Genomic DNA, 18,042 nt, shown 5'->3' on the forward strand with positions numbered 1-18,042 from the left:
GTCTTGCAGTAATACGTATACCTTTTTTTTGTTCTATTTTAGACATTCATTCAAGTGGGATCAAACGTATAACATATCTTATTTACCATACTTCCGCCAGTGCACTGAATTTTCAGAACCCTCAGACCTTGTCTAAAAAGCCTCCCTTACATAAACTTATTTATAGAATTATTTACACAACAAAGGCTCGAGAGTGAGTGTGAAAAACACAATTGCGCAGAAGACGACGCTTTGGGGAGGGGGAAATGATGCCTGTTTGAATTGGAAAAAAAAAAGTCATGTACTTGTAGTTCCATCCTTTCAGTGATGTTCTGGAGACCAGTTGAAGTGGAGTCTACTTGCTTCGTCAATTGTAATGAGCTGGACAGGACAGGGCGAAGCGGCCGGGGGTTAAAGAGCAATCATCTTTTGTCAAATGTGGCTGATGGGAAAGCAAACATGTCTTCCATGTGGGGACATTCCATTCAATGGTCCCTTCACCAAAGAGAAACGCAACAGGACTGGAGGTGTGTTCATTTGTCTCCCTGTGGTGGCGAGTTCAGAAATAAGTCGTCTCCCTACCCTGGCGCACGTACAATGTATTGTATAAATGGATAGCACGCACACACGCACACGCACGCACACACACACACAGGCACGCTCCTTGGTCCCGTCCGTCCGTCCCTTCCCCAGCGTTTGTCTTCAGGCTTATCTGGTGTAGTAGACTCTGTAGTAAACACTCTTGGAGCGCCACAGTGAGTAGGAGTTGTCGAACTTGAGCAGGTAGACGCCGCGGCCGGGGTACTGGTGGCTGCCGGCGTACACCTCCTCGTGGCAGTCCCGCCGGTACACCGGCACTATCTCGTCCACCTGAGGCTTGCCGGCCTCCTTCTTGGCCTTCTCCTCCTCGCCGGCCGGCTCGCCTGCGGGCAACCAACCGCTAGGTAAGAAGTGGCGTTTTTTAACAAATAGCCGGCGAGGCGCTCTGTCGATGCGTGGCCCCAGCCCCGCCCGCACCGCCCCGCCCATCCTCACCGTCCTCGTCCTCATCCTCGTCGCTCGACTCGGACACGTGTACGCTGACCGAGGCCGAAGCCGCGTCCGTCCACTCGAAGAAGACCCCGAAGCCGATGTCGTAATAGTCGGTGGCGAATTCCCAGAAGAGGTAGGAGCCCTCTTCGTGCGTGGGCACGCGCACCGTCACCACCTCGCCGCGGCCCACCGTGATCACGCTGTCGGCGTCCTGCCGGATCTTCTCTTTGAAGTCTTTGATTTGGGGCCTCGTCCACATGGAGGGGGCGGCGATGACGGCCGGAGAGTCGGCTGCAGAGTCAAAGGAGAAACAAGGGCAGCGGCCGCGTTTACAAACCGTGGCTGGCCTTCCTTCTTTCCTGATCACCGCACAATGCCAAACGGAAGCTAGTGTGAACGAGGAAATAGTCAGTTCCTATTCTGTCCCCACATACATACTGACAGTGCGTACGGCTCCTGCTCTACGATGAAATACATTTTCTGAAAGAAAAAATAATATTCAAACTATTTCATTTGGAAACAGACAGAATCTCAGCTTTTGGGGGAAAAAAGAGAAGGAAATGCTTTGCTCCGGACTCACCAAACAGAGGTCCGTTCTCGGACGCTTCCTCGGCCGGCTCGGGCTGCGCGTTCTCCAGGCAGGGCTCGCCGCCGTTGAGGGACGGCGTGTCCTCCAGCGAAGGCGGCAAAGGCGACACGGCGGGTGGCTCGCCGGCGCAACAAGCCCCCTGGTGGCCGTGCGCCACAGACTCGGCGTGTTGTTGCTGCTGCTGCTGCTGCAAGGCCGCCTGCGATGAGAGAAAGGGGGCGGGGCTTACATAAGGGCATGCGGCCACGGACCGGAAGCGGTTCAAGTTGCGCGCCAGCCAGCCGGCCAGCCGGCCGGCCGGCCATGTAAACGGGAGGGATGCGTGGCACCCACCTGCTGCTGGGCCAGCTGGACCTGGTAGAGCTGCTGCATGTACTGCTGGTAGTGCTGCTCCTGCAGCTGGCGGATGAGGCCCGTCTGCTGCTCGGGACTGTCGGGGTACTGCTGGGCGGCGTACTGCTGGAACTGCACCGCCGTCTGGGCGTTCAGGGCAGCCATGATCTGCTGCCTGCCGAGCGCAACGAGGCCACGGGGTGAAAAATGCGCGCCGGGGACGGACGGCGGCCGAGCGACCGGGCCTCGCACGCACTTCTGCTGCTCCACTCGTAGCCTCTCCTCCTCCGCCTGTCGCCTTTCCTCTTCCTCCCGCCGCCGCCTCTCCTCCTCCTCCAGCCTCCGCCTCTCCTCCTCCTGCCGCTGCCTCTCGCGTTCCTCCGCCTCCTGCCGCTGCCGCTCCTCTTCCTCCCTCCTGGGAGGCAAACCGCCATTAGCGTTTTTGGAGCGAGATTTGGGGCCGACGATCCCGCCGTGGCTTTAGCCCAGGTTCGGCGTGCAAGCGGCACACATCTTCAAAAATGTGCTGTGGTGGGGCGGGGGGGGGGGGGACCTTTTGCGGTCTTGCTCCTCCCGCTCGATCTTGTGCGAGGTGACGTAAGGCGCAAAGAGGTTGCAGCACTTGTTGAGCAGACGCACAAACTCCACCATGGCCTCCTCCTTCTCCATGTTGCCCAGGGAGGCCCACTCTTTTCTGCGCTCAGACAAAACAAGAAAGAAAAGAAATGAGGACCTAACAGGGAGGCGCGTACGACCAAAAGGACTTTGGAAAAAGAAAAGCCGAAAAGCCTTGTCGAAGGGCAGAGCGGAGAGGAAGCCTGCGTGCGGCGGGCCGCCGTTACCTGCGGTCGTTGCCCAGCACATCAAAGAAGCCCACCTCGGGGGACGCGTCGGGGTTGTAAGGGCCCAGCAGCGCCTGTTTGTGCAGGGCCACCAGCCGCAGCTTCTCCTCGTAGGTCGGGTGGAAGGCTTTGCCGTCCTTGTCTGCCCCACAACAAAGTTTGCAATCAAACAAAAGGCAGGGACTGACTGTATTGTAGTCCAAGCAACTTCACTTCATTGTTCCTGGCCACTTGATCCAATAAATAGCTCGCTTGCCCCAAATAACAAATGCTTGGTTTTGCGCTTCACCTCCTCCTCAAGAGTGTCAAGATCATCGGCCAAAGAATACAAAGTGCAGAAGATGTCCGCGGCGGAACATGAATTGAAGGCGAATCCATTCGGTTGCTAGCGCGCTACATGTCAACTGGTTTTCATTTGAAGAGCCGCACTTGCAGTTCCCAAACAACGCCAAGCGAGCGACGACACCAGAACGGGAAAGACGTACGCATGAAATAATCACTCACTCACTCAATCGATCGTGACCGACGCGGAAGCACAAGTAGCGACATGCTAACGTCACCCTTCGGTCGCCTGCGAGGTGACAGTTAGCCTAGCCGCGGCTAGCTTCACTCGCTAGCCGTTTCGGCGGCATTCGAAATGAAGCCTACCTTTGAAAAACTTGAGCGCCAGTCCGTAGAGCTCTTGGAGGGCGAATCCCCATTTGGTCTCTACGGACAATTTGTCAGACTCTCCATCGTCGTCGTCGTCGTCGCCTCCCTCAAGGGTGGCCGGTGTTTGGCTGTCGGGCTGCGCGGCGGCGTCCTGTGGCGGCAGCGGCGGCGTCTCCTCCGACTGGCCCTGCTCTATCTCAGAGTCCGGGCTGAGCGTGAGGCCGTCGATGGATACTTCGAGCCGGCTGGACGCGGCGCTGTCGAGGTAGCCGCTGTGAACCTCGGTCGCCATCATTGCAGACTGTCAGCTGAAGCGGCCACGTACCTACTTCCGGTTGTCCTGACGGAACTTCCGGGATATAGCGCTGCGCTTCATACATTTTTTTTCTCCCAACACTTCAAATCGAATTTTGACGCATCAAACATTTTCATTGTTTAATATATTTACGATTGACCGATATAATGAAGTTTTTCAAATTTGTTTCAGAATTGCTGTCCGCCCGAGCACTAGTTCCAATAGTTTTGGATACAAACATTGCCCTTAATAACAGGGCTGCCGTTGGATACACAATGTAGTCGCGTCGCGTCGTTTATGCTGTATTGTCCGAAGAGGTAGTCCGCTTTTCTGCAGTTTGTCAAACGCGCTTGGTTCCATTTGAATTGAGCTTTCTCGGTTCCCGTACGCACGGACGCACGCACGCACGCAAGCCACTTGACGGCGTTTCCCTGCAGCCCTTCAAGCAGTTGCACGAAGAAATCAACAAATGCAATTGGGGGGAGTGCAAATCGTCTGGCTCAAGGAGTAATTCAGAGTCGAGCCGCCCCGCCACTGAATGTACTGGGTCGTCCGTCCGTTTGACACCTCACACTACTTACTTTTTTTTTTTCTTCAACTAACCATTATACATTGAACAGACAGACGGGTGGGTTAATGACCCCCCCCCGTTCTGCAGTGATATGTTAACAGTCCAGCGCTCTTCAATTAAAACTTGTGGTATGGTAGGGGGACATTTCAATATGTGTTGCTTTATGATGATCGACATCATGCCCCATTTAGCCTTATTTCAAGATGATTTCTTGATAGATGGATCATTTTTTAAACTCACATGGATCACACACAGATGTGTCAGATTGTATCTAGTGAGATAACTGGTGAGATAACCTGTGAGCATTTTGGGGCATGATAGAACTTTATTCATCCCACAGCGGGGAAATTCACTTATCACAGTAGCGCATATGAGTCCAAGAATAAAACAAATGGCAACATTTGAAAAAAGTGATATCTGTGATATCTGATCTCACACAGATGGCCATTGGTCATATCTAAGATATCAGATATCTATCTAGTGAGACAACCAGTGCAATAACTATAGTTAGTACCCGATCCTAGTATTCTATTCCTACTGACGATCCATTTTTCCCCAATCTCCTTGCGTGTTTATTGAAATCCCTGAAGAGTACATGTGGTATTGGTTTTTGTCTAAAGTTTACATGAAGTCACAACTAGACAGGAAGAAGTGGATGTGGCCTCACCTCTGGACCTGAGCCTTGCGATGATTTAATGAGGCCGGCCATTCAGGTGTCAAGCACCTCGGAGCACTTTTGAACTTGGCTTTGTGTATTGTGACACACTTTGTTGTCACTGAATCACTTCTTACGGTATGTGCAGCCTGGTTCAAAGTCCAGAGCCACAGACATCATTTAGTTGATGTTAACTGGAGGAACAATAGCAGCGCCATCGCTTAAGAGCAACGGAATTGTTGGACATCCTAGAAACAAGCGTGCCCTTATGAAACAATGGACATTTTTGGAATTGCTGGAAAACTCATTTTGCAGGGTAGGTAGCTATGGCTTTTTTTTCTAGGAAACTTTATTGGTGATCATGATTGACGCTGACTTCCAATGATTTATATCTATTTTTTTCCCGCTCAATTTCAATATTTGGGCCTCGTTTTTTTTGTTTTGTTTTTTTACCTTTGCCATGATTTCTCCTCTTTCTCACAACTATTCGACATCCGAGTTTGGAGCTTGCGTCGTCAGAGAGGAAGATGGTAGTTTCCGACGGTCTCTGAAGGTGACAGCTCCATTAATAGCTCAAGCCATGCAAAAGCGGATGGATCAATGTTTTCTCTGCCGATGTGTATTGAACGCGCATCATGCCATTAAAGCTCTTTTGCACGGGGGGGGTTCTTGCGGCGGCCCACCGGAGCTTCACACCTCCGGAGGCGTCTGAAGTTGACGCTGAGCGTCGACGGCCGCCTAGTTCACACTTTGCACGTCACACCTTTGATCCGTCGGAACATTTAACTACGGGCGGACGTGTTCGGAGCTCACTTTCTTGGGAGACGTGAACCATGTCGGCCATCCACGGAAACCTGTCTGTCGGCGACCTCAACCACTTGCAGATGTATCACGAAGGAAGCCTCCAGATGGGCAACTCGGGTAAGGCGTCGCTCCTTTCGACTTTCAATGCTCCACGTTACTTCTTGGCTAGTGCAAGATATTTATATGAGGCACTATTTTGACTTTTTCCCCCCCAAAAAAACATGAAAATACATATATGAAGTAGATTGTTCGGAGAAAAAAATAGACATTTTGTACTAATTGTAATCTATCCCTTTGATTGGTGTATAAGTATTGGCAAAAATATTTTTTTATTGCGGCACGATTATTTGTAGAATTCACATTTTATATTACCGAGTAATGCTGACCACAGCGCTGCCTCGAGATTGTTTTTTTGTTTTTTTTGCTCGACTTGCCTCATCAACCCCTTCAGATATTGGCGGCGTAGACTTACCAAACTACACGGCCACGGTGGCTGCCCCGGTGCCGCGAGCCGACAAATGCGTGGCCATCCTGACCCACCGGAGGAAGAGGACCAACTTCACCCAGCAGCAGATCGAGGTACTGGAGAAAGTGTATACCAACACCAAGTATCCAGATATTTACCTGAGGGAGTGGCTCGAGGCACTCACCGGTCTGCCTGAGTCCAGAATACAGGTGTGTTTCCAATTGAGAGTCATGCTCCCGCCCCGCAATCCAAAAGCTCTTTCTTTGGTCACCATTATTGGTCCTTGTCCCCACCCCCCTATTGACTTTCAGGTGTGGTTCCAGAACAGGCGAGCCAAATCTCGTCGCCAAGTGGGCTCCTCGGCAGCCAATTCACCGGCATCTTTTAGCCGGCTTCCCGACAAGATGAACCCAGGCAAACGCAACTCACCTTACATTTGGGAGAGAACCCATTTTCATGTTTGCTCAATATTTTCTCAGTTTATGACAACAGCCACACTACAGCGGCTCGCAGGACTGCTTTTGGAGCGGACCATGCCTACGGAAGCAGCCCGGTCGAGGACCCCCGCGGGACCAAATCAGACGGCAGCCATTTGCCGACATCCCGCCTCTACGAGAAAGACGCGCGGCGAGCGAAAAGCAAGCAGTTGCATCTCGGCGAGACCGGCGCGGGCGACGTTCCCACGTACCCCTTCGAGGACGCCTCCGCCGGCCGTCCCAAGGTTCTGGTGGACTACGACAACTTCCCTCCCAACAAGACCATTGGGCCCGAGATGAAGGTGGTGATCCCGCCCATCCCCGCGCGCAGCAACTTTGTCGGGTCGTCGGTCAAAGACGTGAGGGCGGGGGAGCCCTTTGATGGATTCTCCCCCATGCACGGCGCAGACGCGGCCGACTTTTCCGATTCAGACTCGGACTGGGAGAAGGAGGTCTTGGTGGGATTTAGTGACTTTATATAACGACTTGGCCGTCCGCACGTGTTGCCATAACCTTGGTATACATAAAGCCTGAAAAAAAAATCGGAGCTAGATCCACAAATGTGCTCGCTTGTCCTTTAATGAGCCCGGCCGGCATTGTAATTGTTTGTATCTATTGATGGTGAAGTTGAAATAAAAAGCTTTGTTTTGTCTTGAATCCAATGTTCCTCTTAACAATATTTAATATCAAAAAGACAAACACATATATACAAGGCGCTTGCATATACAATAGCAAGCAATCAGTCACGGCGAATGTGACTCATGCAGAAATGCAACAATGAGGTGGCCACCCCCAGGAGCTAACTTTCCTTTTCAAACCAAAAAAAACAACAACCAAAGTTACTTTTGGAGAGCCCAGAAAAAGTACAAAAGGCCAACAGTAGGAATTATATCACAAATATTGTACAACTATCTACACTTTTATAAAACATCCTTTTGCCTTTGCTCTCAACAGTGCCTGAGCGGGCAAAACATTGTTGCTGAAATAAATAAATACGCACCGATTCCATCAGTCGAACTTTGGCACCAATTTCTGCGGCGAAAGAGCAGAGGCCTATTGCCGCTCACACCGCGTTGGTGTTGTTGGCCGAAAAGGCGTGCAAATTGCCCAGCTGACTCAGGCCGCTCTGGATGTGCGCCACGTGGATCTCCACGTTGTTCTGGAAGCAACTGCGAGCACAAGGCGGGAGGGACCAGGTGGGTCACGAACGGCTTCGGCCCAGTTCCGTTCAACCGCGTGGGGTTTGTCGGGGCTGGGAGAAGGAGCGAGCGAAATAAGGCGAGGGAGGATCTAAGCTACCTGAGGTTGGAGGGATCGATGGATGCTTTGATGTCATCCAGGGAGTCTGTGAGCGATTTGAACTCAAAGGAATTCAGGTCGCCGCCGTCCGCCAGGCACTGAAACACAACAACGGCCACCGCGCGGGACGTCAAGGACGGCCTTCAAAAAGTGGCCGCGTGAGACCAGCTGGCCACCTTGATCTGCAGCAGCAGCGCCGTGAGCCGCGAAACCAGATGCGTGAGCCCGCCGTTGCTCACGCTCTGCCGGCCGTCCTTGGAGGAGTGGCTCAGCCGCACCATCTGCCGGGCCTCGTCCTCGCAGTGGCGCCGCAGGTCGGCCGGGTGCTCGGCGGGAAGCGCCGCCTGGTCCGGAGAGAGCTGCGCGCCAAACCGAGGACGGAGCCGTCAACACGCTCGCTCTGCGCTCTCCCGTCCGCCGCCGCCGCCGTTTACCTCGCAACAGAACTGCTGCACCTCGTGCAGAACTTTGTTGAGATCTTTGTTGAGATGCTCCAGCTCAAGCACGATGGACGCGTAGCGCTTCTGGAAGTCCAGCTCAATGGGCAAGGCGTAGGATTTCTGGAAGAAGAAGAAGAAAAACGACCGATGCAACTCCACCTCAAGTGTTTCTTAAACATCTGCAACGTTTGTACCATCTTCTCCGCTTCAGTGTTCATTTCTTTCAAGTGCTTGATGTGCTCCTTCTTGATCATCAGGATCTTGGATAACCTCGTCTGGTGAGAGAGAGCGGGCAAACGATGTTAGCGGGACCGACCGGATAGGCCCGCATTCATTGCAAAGCATGCCAGAAGAGGATCCAGCGACGTGGCGTGTCGAGAGCCGCCGAGCACCCAAATGAGTGGGCAAAGTGCTAAGTGGAGGCGCGCGTACCACTTGGACCAGGAACTTGACAGGAAACCCGCCCAGGGTGTCTCCGTCTGCGCCGGGCAGATTGGTCCTCCACGGTGGCTGGTTGATCAGAGGGTCATGGTCCTGAGGCGAGGCACGTTAGGAGTCCTTTTGCGGACTTGCACCCCAAGGCATCTTACCACCGCAACGAGCGCTAGGTACCATGAGAGCGGGAGCGCTTGCCGACGGGTAGGGACCTCGAGGCGGAGTCACAAAGTTGTGCGCGTAGCGAGCGGTCCGCTGCCTCTGGGCAAAAGCCGCAATGGGCATGGTCTCGTTGGGCTCGTTGCTCTGCCGGGCGGATCGACAAACAAACCGACCGAAAGAGAAGAGAAGCACAAAGTGACGACTAAAGCGTCGTGGTCCCTCGCGCCTCGGCTGATTTGACGCACCAGAACTTCGTAGTCGGGCACGTTGTGTGTTCCCAGGCCGCTCCGGTCAAAGGTGACGCGATAAGTGGCCGCGCTGGTGTCCACCGCGTCGATCTGCCCGGTGAACAAGCCGTCGTGGAGGCCTCGCAGTCGAGCTGCCCGAGGACAAAATAACCAAAACGCCACGGATTGACTCGACACCGCCGCCTCGGAGCGACAATTGGAGCAGCGACGAGGTTGTCTGCGTTACCAGTGACTTTGGTTCCTATGATGAGGGGAAGCGGGATTTCATCAGGGAGGTCTTTGCAGTCGGACACGTCCGACAGTTTCCTGTGCTGCAGCAGGCGCATCTTCTGTCTCTTCTGCCGCAGCGCCGTCCGCTCCTCGGCAAAGAAGGCCGATGAGCACCTGGACGAAAAAGAAGCCAGCTCAAAGCCTGAGATGAAACGGCAAAGTTTGAGGAGCGAGCGATGTATGTACCGACCGTCTGGGTTTCCCCATCAACCTCCGGATGGTCCCCCATTCCACCCGCGTCAACTTCCTTGTTTTCAAGGTGGGGAAAGACTCCTTGAGACACAGACAGAACTCATTGTCGCCCTCAAAAAGAGGCCTGCGAGACAAAACAGAAACATTAGGTGTGAAGTCACAAATGTTTTTCCCATTCATTTGTCAGCGTGGAGCTTACCTGTCGATATTGGAATAGAACCATTCGTAGATGCACCACTTGTGAGCTTTGGGCAGCTTGAGGAGGTTTCGTAATCGCAACCCTATTCTCTGCGACGACTTCTTATCGGGCGTCACTACACTGGAAAATTTCTGCGGTGTGGTGTTGACCCTCTGGCTCCTTCGCGGTGATCTGGACGGGACGCGCTGCGCCGCACGATCGTCCTCGTAGCGACTCCTCTTTGAGCCGCGGGTGGGCTGTAAGGGCAAAGGCGGACGGACGTTCATGACATTTGGCGCCGCGACGCTAACCGGCGTAAGGGAAATGGCTTGCCGTTTCCATGGTGAGGGTGGACTGGCGACCCCGTGTGTTGTGAGCTCTTGGGAAGGTGTTCTTTTCATTCAGAGTGTTGGACAAACTTCCTTCTGCGAGGAGGTCATTTGAAGGATGAGCAAGAGCGAGCCATTCTGAGGTGATAACTTATCAATGGCATCAGACTAAGAGACTAATGACAAAGCATGTGGTGCCATCCCATGAAAAATTAGCACTTCTCTTTCGAGGCAGAATGTTGAAAGAACAACAAAAGAAGCCACGTACCTTTGAGACTGACAAGTGCCTCTGCCGAGGAGCCTAGAGGAAGAGACCAGGAGAATGACACATGGTGGCTTCATTGTAATGCATTTAGCAATGACATGTACACATCCGTCGTCTCGCAGCAACACAATGGCTGCAAAATGCAAAGAGGTCCGGTTCGGTTCGCCTTCAGTGAGGCCTAAGCCGAGGATCGAGCTGTCAAGCCCGGTTAACGTGACGGCGACAGCTGGCAACATTTGGTGCGCACACTACACGCCGACTCAAATTGTTGCTTGAGAAGTGAACCGCCGTCATATTTCTGTATCGACACAAAGTCACACAAAGGCGGCGGGTAAAACATTGAACTTACAACAAAACGCGTAGCGCAGCCAGCTAATCTAGCAAACAAGCCCGAGTGGTTTATTCCCCCACCGGGACGCAACGGGGGTTCCTTTAGTTATTAGCCACGGCTAATTAGCAGCGAGGCTAACGACATTTGTTTACTCGGTACAAGTACCAGAAAGTTGACAAACTCCCCTGTTAGCTTTCGCTAGCCTCTCGTGCTAATCAGCATTAGCCCGGCCGACTGGGGTCGGTGCGAAGACTCGGTGGCGAAATGATAACCAAAAATAAAAGACTTCAAAAATAGACAGAGAAGCGGGGCCCGTGGCTGTGCGTATGAAACAAGCAAAAGCGGGTGGTGCAATTTGGTGTCGTTTTTACTCACTCTCGTCCAACAGCTGGTCCAACTCCGCCATCTTGAATGAGCCGCGCCGCTTTTTCAAAGAGCTTGTCAAAATGCATTCTGGGTCGGGACGATGCCCCGAGCGAGGCCTTCGCTACGAAAACAAGTGCGCTCTCCAAAAACCTTACATTTACGCCAAGAACGGTTTACGCGAAAATAAAATTTTTTTTTTTGGAATGACATAAAAAATGAGAGCACTAGAGCCAAAAGCACGAGAACAGTGTCCGTGTCCCAATATTGGGACATGAATATGGAACACAGGACGACATTGCCGTTTAGGAAGGGACTTTCATTTATTTCGCTAGAGAATATGCACGAAGAGACAAAAACAATGTCAATATACACGTGTGAAAGGGACTTCACTACAGTATTTCAAACTCAGAAGAAGCCTGGTGAGCGCAGTCACAAATCCCTGGAAAAAGCAGGGGAGGAGGTGAACTAGTTTTCATTAAAATTGTTATTCTTTTGTGTGGGTTTTAATTTGCAGTAACACTGATATTGTATTGGGTCTTTTTTGGAGGTCAGTTGGTCGGCTCAAACGCTCTCACCGGTTCCCACGACTTCCCTAAAGCTAATCTCCTAATCGACGCCTTTTCAACAGGAAACCAAAAAACCACGTTGAACTGGAAACGTGTCATTCAAAGTACCTACCTACCTACCTACCTACCCGGCCGGATGGATGGATACAAAGCGAGAGCGTTAGCAGGTAAACCTAGCGTAAAGTGACGGGAATCAAAGCGAGGGCCCCCGGCCGGATTGCGCGTCGGTCGCTCAGGTCTCCCTCCGCTGCTCGCCTCACCACAAGGATGTTTGGTAGTTGAACTTAATCTTCAGGAGATACTTGAGGTTTATTTGGGATACGTCGTACACAATGTATCTGTGGCCACCGTTAAGGAAACGGGAAGGCGGAATATCAAGGTAACGCAAGCGACGACGAGAGGCCGGCCCGGCCCGTGCTACAAGGATACTCGTTGTAGAGGAGACTGGTGTCGTCGATGTTGGTGTTGACTCCTTTCCCCAGAGGTACTTCCACGCCGTCTAAAGTGGCGGTGGCGCTCGACTCGGGAGCGGTTCGGCCCAAACCTGCACGCAAGTACCGAACATTGACTGGCATTTTCTTTCCTTCCGTACCATTTCTTCTCATAAAGTAAGCGGGCGAGCGTGGCACCTTTAACGCTGTGTTTGCCTTTTGGTAGTTTGGTGATGTGGGAGGCCTTTTTCAGTTCATGCCTGGAATCGAGAAAAGACAGATGAACACCATTCATCTGGGACTTTGGTCCCCCTTTCCGACACGCGTCCGGATAGTCGGCGCTCACATGTTGCCGAGGGCGACCTCGGCCAGCAGCAGAAGGCCGACGGGGTCCGACTGCGAGGTGTGACAGTAGTTGGCGCTCTTGGACACCATGTCGGCAAAATAGACGCCTTTGCCAAACATGTAACCCGTCTAGCCAAACAATAAGGTACAAGTTGGTGAGAAGGCGGCCGTGCCGGGTGGGGGTCTTCTGAAATAGAGGCCGGCGCCAGACTCACCACCGGGGCTTCCGGGGGGGCGATGCGAAGACCCTGCGACAGGATGCCGGCGTAGTTGGTGGCGCGCGAGCCGTGCCACAGGAGCTGGCGATTGTGAAGCTCCTCAAAGGGCCGGAAGCGCTGGCGCTCTCCCTCGCGCTTGATTTTGAAAATCTGAAAGTACGCTGGTTTCAATCATCTCAAATTGCATCGCTCTGCGTGGGCAAAGCTTTTCAGGAGTTCCTTCCTATGGTAAAGTTGCAGTATTTGGGGCCGAAGGAGCCTTCCTTACCTCTTGTACTTCCAGCGTGTACGTGTTGTGCGTGGCTGCGTGCGTGTTCTTGACATATTGCAGAATGATGTCAGCCTCCGGCGTGCCTTTGTCCACAACCTACCCCAACCCCCCGAAAAAATAAATAAATTGTAGACACAGGCAGACACGGACGGATCCAAACGCCAGAGGCATCCATCCCGACCTCAATGTCGGTCTTGAGCTTCTCATAGTTGATATCGATGGGGTCGCTCTGGTTGTCCTGCGCTCCTCCTCTCAGTAGACTGTAAGCCACTTCGATGTCCAAAAGGTTGTCCAGCATCTGAACTTTAGCCTGCCCGGCGACGCACGCATGTTTGGATCCCGGCGACGCACGCATGTTTGGATCCCGGCGCTGACTTTGGCCTGGCGAGCGCATACCTGAATGTAGTCCAGGTTGCTGAGCAGCGGAGGTTTCTTCATGCCAAAGTCGTGCGGGATCAGCGTGTAGAAGCGATTGGACAAATCCAAAACGTGCGACTCGGCCGCGTTGTCCGACACCGCCTGTACCGGGGAAGTACCGTTTTTCTCGTCACCAAAGTATTTCGACTTAGAGCCAGAAAAGGACAGTTGCGCATGAACAGCAACCAGCAAGTTGTTGTTGGTTTTTTTTTTTCTCTCTCCCGTAAACTGACCTGCTGCACTTCGGTGAGGAGAGCGTAAGCGTTCTGAATTTGTCTCTTGCTCAGTTTTCCCAGCGGCATCTTCTGGAGGTCAATCTGAAAAAGGCCAAGAAAAAGGCTGGCGTTTTGGCGTAACTGAAAGCGGGAAGCGCTGAGCCCACCTCAAACTCCACCATGGCCTTCTTCATGCTTTCCACATCAAAGATCTGCTTGATCAGATCCTGGATGGGTTTGGCCAGCTTGGACTTGGTTCCCGCCGTGGCCGTCAGCCTCTTCACGGCTTCTTCGTCCTGCCGTCGCAAGCGTCGTTAGTGCCGAGCGAGTGTCGCGTTTGTGCGCGTTTGTTGGGGCCGACCTGTCCGTAGTCGATCTCCAGCGGGTAGAACTTGTTGGGGTACTTGGTGAAGTTGGAGGCGCCCCATTCGTTGCCCGTCTTTTCTTTGTACACCGACAGGAAGTTGTTGAGCGCCGAGTTCTTGTCGCCGATTTTGTCCAGCTTGTTGCCCCCGATGGTGGTGCCCACCCGGCCCCACGAGCGGAACACCCAGTACCTGCGGCCGAGGCAAACGGCTAAGAACGTGCAGTCACAATGTATTGAAATCAAATGTTAAGAAGTCAACTGCTGCTGCGTCGCCATGAACTCAGTCACTGCGGTGCCTTTTGCTGTGCGCGACGTGGCCACAGGGGGGCAGTAGAACAACGAGGAACTATGAGTGCGATGATTATTTTTTTTCTTTTCTTTTCTTCTCACAGACCTTTTCTGTACGTCGTCCTCCAGCAGCTGCAGTTTGTAGTAGGAGTTGGTTCCCCGCATGATGTCCACCAGGCCCAGTGTGGCGCTGTACATTTTGCCATTCTGCTCCAAAACGTGAGCACTGTTCTCCAGACCTGAGGAGGAGGCAACATCGGTCGATGTTCATCGACGGAGCAAGTTCAGAGACCATGAAGAAAGGACAACAAGCACGTGGCGGTAATGTATTTAAAGTGAGGGAGGCCACCTGAGTCCGGATCGACGGCAGCGCCTCCTTTGACTGTCAGTTTCATCTTCTTGGCTTTGCTCTTACCTGGAACAGTGAACACGTTTCAAATTTGAATTACACCCGAGAAAGGAAGTTGAGGTCACAAACCAACAACCCGCAATCCAAGCAAACGGCGAGGTGTCCGTATTTTCCACTACTTAGCTGGCACGTCCGCCGCACATTGTTTGCTGACAAGCAAGCTCGAGATGTAGCGGAGCGTGGGCCATGGCACTTTTCTGCTGAGTACTTTTCTTTCACCTTCTTCCTCTTTGACTCTGCCAGCGCTCTTGGAAGAAGCAGCGGCCCCCGACTTGGAGGGCGCGGCGGCGGCAGCAGCGGGCGCCTCCACCTTGACCTCGGCCCCCCACGGGGAGATGGCGTGCAGGGAGACCAGCTCCCGGAGAGCTTTGCCCGACGACTTGACGTCGGTGAGGAACTCCTCGGAGACCACGCGCACGCCCGCCTCCTTGGCCTCCTCCATTTTCTTGCTCATCTTCTCCACCTCCTCTGCGAGCACGACATGACACGTGAAGCGGGCGACACGGAGATTTGCGGCGGGCTTTCTCACTCTTGGTGCTGATGCAGAGAGAAGCCTTGTTGGCCACCGTGCCGATCTTCCCCCCCAGCTCCTCCACGGCCGCCTTGACGTCATCTTTATTCTTGGACAGTTTGCCGACAGTCATCAGCTTCATGCCGCTGAGAGGTTTGTCTGCGGCGGCACAGAGAGGCAAGGCAGCGTGAGGGGCCGGCCGGCCAGCCGCCCCGCCCATGCTCCCGGACCGGACGTTTGGTCTGGCGTCTTACCGGAAGGGCCGCCCTCCGGCAGCACAGCGGGGACGCCGGAGACGCCGGCCAGAGGCTCGGCTTTGAGCGCGGCTTGGCTCGGAGCGGGCGCCGCCTCCTTGGGGTAAACTCTGTCCTGTCGCTCAAACTTGAACTTCTTGAGGAAAGGAACTTCGTGGAATTCCTAAAATGGAAAGATCTTGTCCTTTTGATAAGGAGCTCTTTGCGTACTACAGCACTGGCAATAGCATTGGCGGCTAACAGGAAAGCTGTCCTTTTGTGAACTTCTAAGATGACACCTTTTTCGGTGGCCGTCCGTACCTTGGGGGTGAGCCAGTCTTTGCGTTGGGGTTTGGCGGTTCTGTACACGCACTTTGTCCAGGCCGAGATGTCCCCGGAGCAGTGATAGGCGCCGCCCTTGAAGACCAACTGGCCCGAGCACTCCTTGCAGGGTTCCAGCGCGCCGAAGGCCATGCCGTCGGCCAAGCTGTCCACAACCTGTCGGTTCGGTCGGGGTTTGACCAAAAGCTCGGGCAAAGATTTGTTTTGTTTTTTTGCCGACGCGCTCACGTTGGACTCTCCCGAAGGAACCTCCTGGCCGTTAGCAATGAGCAGCTCCTTCATGTCGTTGATGGAGCAATGCTTCCTCAGTTTGTCTTTAATGCTCCAGATCAGCTGGCTTTGGTCCTGCCAGGTCACACAAACGCTGCTTGAGTGAAGCAGGGGTGGGGGTGATGGACGTGACAATCAAATGGGAGTCAACGTTACCTTCAACTGAGCGTCCAACTTTTTCTTTTCCGCATCCTCCTCCTTCTTCTGCTTCTTTGACACTCCGTCCAACTCTTGGTTTTTGCGCTTTCTGGAAGAGAAGCAAGAAAAGGCTTTTTTTGGTTTTTTTTTTTTTTTTCCTCCCCTCAACCAATCGTTGACATTCCAATTCTGAAGTTATTCAATGTGATACGAAAGACGATTGCGCTCACCCTTCGGCTTTGACTGCCGGAAGCCTCTTCTTGAGCTCCTCCTTGTCCTCGGCCTTGAGCGCGTTGAAGCCCTTGAGCTGGGCGCCGCTGCACTCCAGCTTGAAGTCCAGCTCCTCCCTGCGGGCCACGAAGCAGGCCGTGTGGTACCAGCGGTCGATCAGGCCCAGCTGGGGCTTCTCCGGATCCACCGTCTTCTTAGACACGCGGATCTGATCCTGCCGGTTAAGCCAAAAATGTCGAGGCTCTGTATGCCCATGAGAATTATCGTGCAGCGCTTGCTTTGTTGCAGATGTTACCACAGGGGAATGAATGAATGAATGAATGGGTTCTTTTTAAGGACAATGCTTGCTCTGCATTCCAAGCAAAATGGATTAGGGTCATTCACGTCGAGGGAATAAATTCTTCATTGTGGACAAAAGAGACGAGAACAAACCTTTGCTATTTTAATCTCGCAGCCCTTGCATGTGCTGCGGTTGGATTTGGCGTATTCCACGGCAAAGCCGTTGAGCGTCTTCTCCGCTTGCGCGCCGCCACCCTTCTCAGCCCCTTTTCCTACAAAAACACAATCAGCGACCAATTGGTCAGGCTTCGGAACGGAGACCGACCTCCTCCTGCAGTTCCGCCGCTTTCGATGGCCTTCTTGACTTTCTCCTGGTCTTCCCAGCGAAGGGCGGAGAAGCCGTCGATGTCGGAAGGGGACTGGGCCGCCGCTCGCAGCCAGAAGCAAGAGAAGTGATGCCAGTGTGCGACCTTGCCATCAAACATTGGTGACTGGAAGCAATGCAAAACCATCAATGTTAGCACCATATTTTGGGGTCATTGCGGGCGGGGTCTTGAAAGATCACCGGAAATGCTTGAAAACGTTGAATGTGTCAAAGAGGCAGTACAAATCGACCTGATTGAGGCTCTCAATCTGATGCAGTAACGATAGTGTGAATGAGCTAATACCTTCGGACCACTGATTTTGGGTGCGAATTTGCAGTAATAACCGAAACTTGACGTTCAACCTTTGGCACGCACGCCAATGAAATGAGGAGGGGGCAAGAGACCCACCGTGAAGGAAGGGGTCATTGCCAGTGGCCGACGTCAGTCAGTCAGCCTTTCAAAAAGCTAACAACGGCTTCCGCCTGCACAACCCATGCGTACATTCAACGTGTGAAAATATGAACTTCAATCAACAATGACGCTTCGTATTGTTTCAAAGGTAGCTAAATGAAGAAAACTCGACGTGAGCCCCTTAGCTCGGATGGTTTGGGTCAAATTTGAGAAGCGGAGACGGACGGCGCTAACCTGCACCATGATGGCCATTCGGAGCGAGTCTTTGGCGATGTTTTCCTTGCACTTCTTACACCACGCGCGGCTGCTCTTGGCGTACTCGGCCTTGTAAAGCTTGTCCTCTTGAGAGTCGGCCATCTTCGTCTTGTTTTGGAGGGAAAAACGGACGAAGAGAAAAAGACCAAAGTTTGTTGTCGAACGAACACTCGACACAACAATCGGAAGCGGCAAAGCCCGCGTGCTGGCCTGTTCAGAGAGAGAGAGCGGGCAAACAGGAGGTCTCCTTCTCGCTCGCTTTTCGCACACCG

General features: G+C 53.1%; 4 protein-coding genes across 7 annotated transcripts; 1 reads left to right on the forward strand and 3 right to left on the reverse strand.

The window, feature by feature from the left end:
* Positions 1–265: 265 nt before the first annotated feature.
* Positions 266–3,745, reverse strand: acbd3 (acyl-Coenzyme A binding domain containing 3). The gene is made up of 8 exons (XM_085937508.1): positions 3,424–3,745; positions 2,776–2,917; positions 2,487–2,627; positions 2,190–2,348; positions 1,934–2,108; positions 1,592–1,799; positions 1,015–1,302; positions 266–902 (listed from the first exon to the last, which is right to left on the reverse strand). Exons 1-8 carry the CDS (start codon positions 3,719–3,721, stop codon positions 688–690), a joined length of 1,626 nt encoding a protein of 541 aa, XP_085793634.1. The 5' UTR covers positions 3,722–3,745; the 3' UTR covers positions 266–687.
* Positions 3,746–4,918: 1,173 nt separating this feature from the next.
* mixl1 (Mix paired-like homeobox) lies at positions 4,919–7,339 on the forward strand. Its single transcript, XM_085937516.1, has 4 exons — positions 4,919–5,868; positions 6,203–6,426; positions 6,529–6,631; positions 6,697–7,339. Exons 1-4 carry the CDS (start codon positions 5,781–5,783, stop codon positions 7,173–7,175), a joined length of 894 nt encoding a protein of 297 aa, XP_085793642.1. The 5' UTR covers positions 4,919–5,780; the 3' UTR covers positions 7,176–7,339.
* An 11-nt stretch (positions 7,340–7,350) lies between these two features.
* On the reverse strand, positions 7,351–11,323 carry lin9 (lin-9 DREAM MuvB core complex component). Of its 4 annotated transcripts, none has more exons than XM_085937513.1 (14): positions 11,218–11,323; positions 10,515–10,547; positions 10,251–10,342; positions 9,939–10,174; positions 9,738–9,863; positions 9,504–9,661; positions 9,275–9,408; positions 9,045–9,173; positions 8,865–8,966; positions 8,627–8,707; positions 8,427–8,552; positions 8,169–8,351; positions 7,993–8,090; positions 7,351–7,862 (listed from the first exon to the last, which is right to left on the reverse strand). In XM_085937513.1, the coding sequence occupies exons 1-14, from the start codon at positions 11,246–11,248 to the stop codon at positions 7,757–7,759; spliced, it is 1,635 nt and encodes a 544-aa protein (XP_085793639.1). In that variant the 5' UTR covers positions 11,249–11,323; the 3' UTR covers positions 7,351–7,756. The 4 variants fall into 4 exon arrangements, with proteins under 4 accessions (XP_085793639.1, XP_085793636.1, XP_085793635.1 ...); XM_085937510.1 differs by having other exon boundaries at positions 10,251–10,422; positions 11,218–11,260; XM_085937509.1 differs by lacking the exon at positions 11,218–11,323 and adding an exon at positions 10,861–11,207.
* A 180-nt stretch (positions 11,324–11,503) lies between these two features.
* Positions 11,504–18,027, reverse strand: parp1 (poly (ADP-ribose) polymerase 1). Its single transcript, XM_085937507.1, has 23 exons — positions 17,750–18,027; positions 17,065–17,230; positions 16,893–17,011; positions 16,460–16,674; positions 16,248–16,338; positions 16,050–16,166; positions 15,801–15,977; positions 15,501–15,663; positions 15,265–15,405; positions 14,955–15,203; positions 14,676–14,741; positions 14,433–14,565; positions 14,033–14,228; positions 13,839–13,967; positions 13,690–13,773; positions 13,436–13,558; positions 13,221–13,349; positions 13,037–13,135; positions 12,766–12,918; positions 12,552–12,679; positions 12,404–12,465; positions 12,204–12,318; positions 11,504–12,112 (listed from the first exon to the last, which is right to left on the reverse strand). Exons 1-23 carry the CDS (start codon positions 17,870–17,872, stop codon positions 12,031–12,033), a joined length of 3,060 nt encoding a protein of 1,019 aa, XP_085793633.1. The 5' UTR covers positions 17,873–18,027; the 3' UTR covers positions 11,504–12,030.
* Positions 18,028–18,042: the final 15 nt, after the last annotated feature.

This window comes from Syngnathus leptorhynchus, chromosome 18 (assembly GCF_054491065.1).
Source record: "Syngnathus leptorhynchus isolate UIUO chromosome 18, UIUO_Slep, whole genome shotgun sequence".
NCBI classification, from domain to species: Eukaryota; Metazoa; Chordata; class Actinopteri; order Syngnathiformes; family Syngnathidae; genus Syngnathus; species Syngnathus leptorhynchus.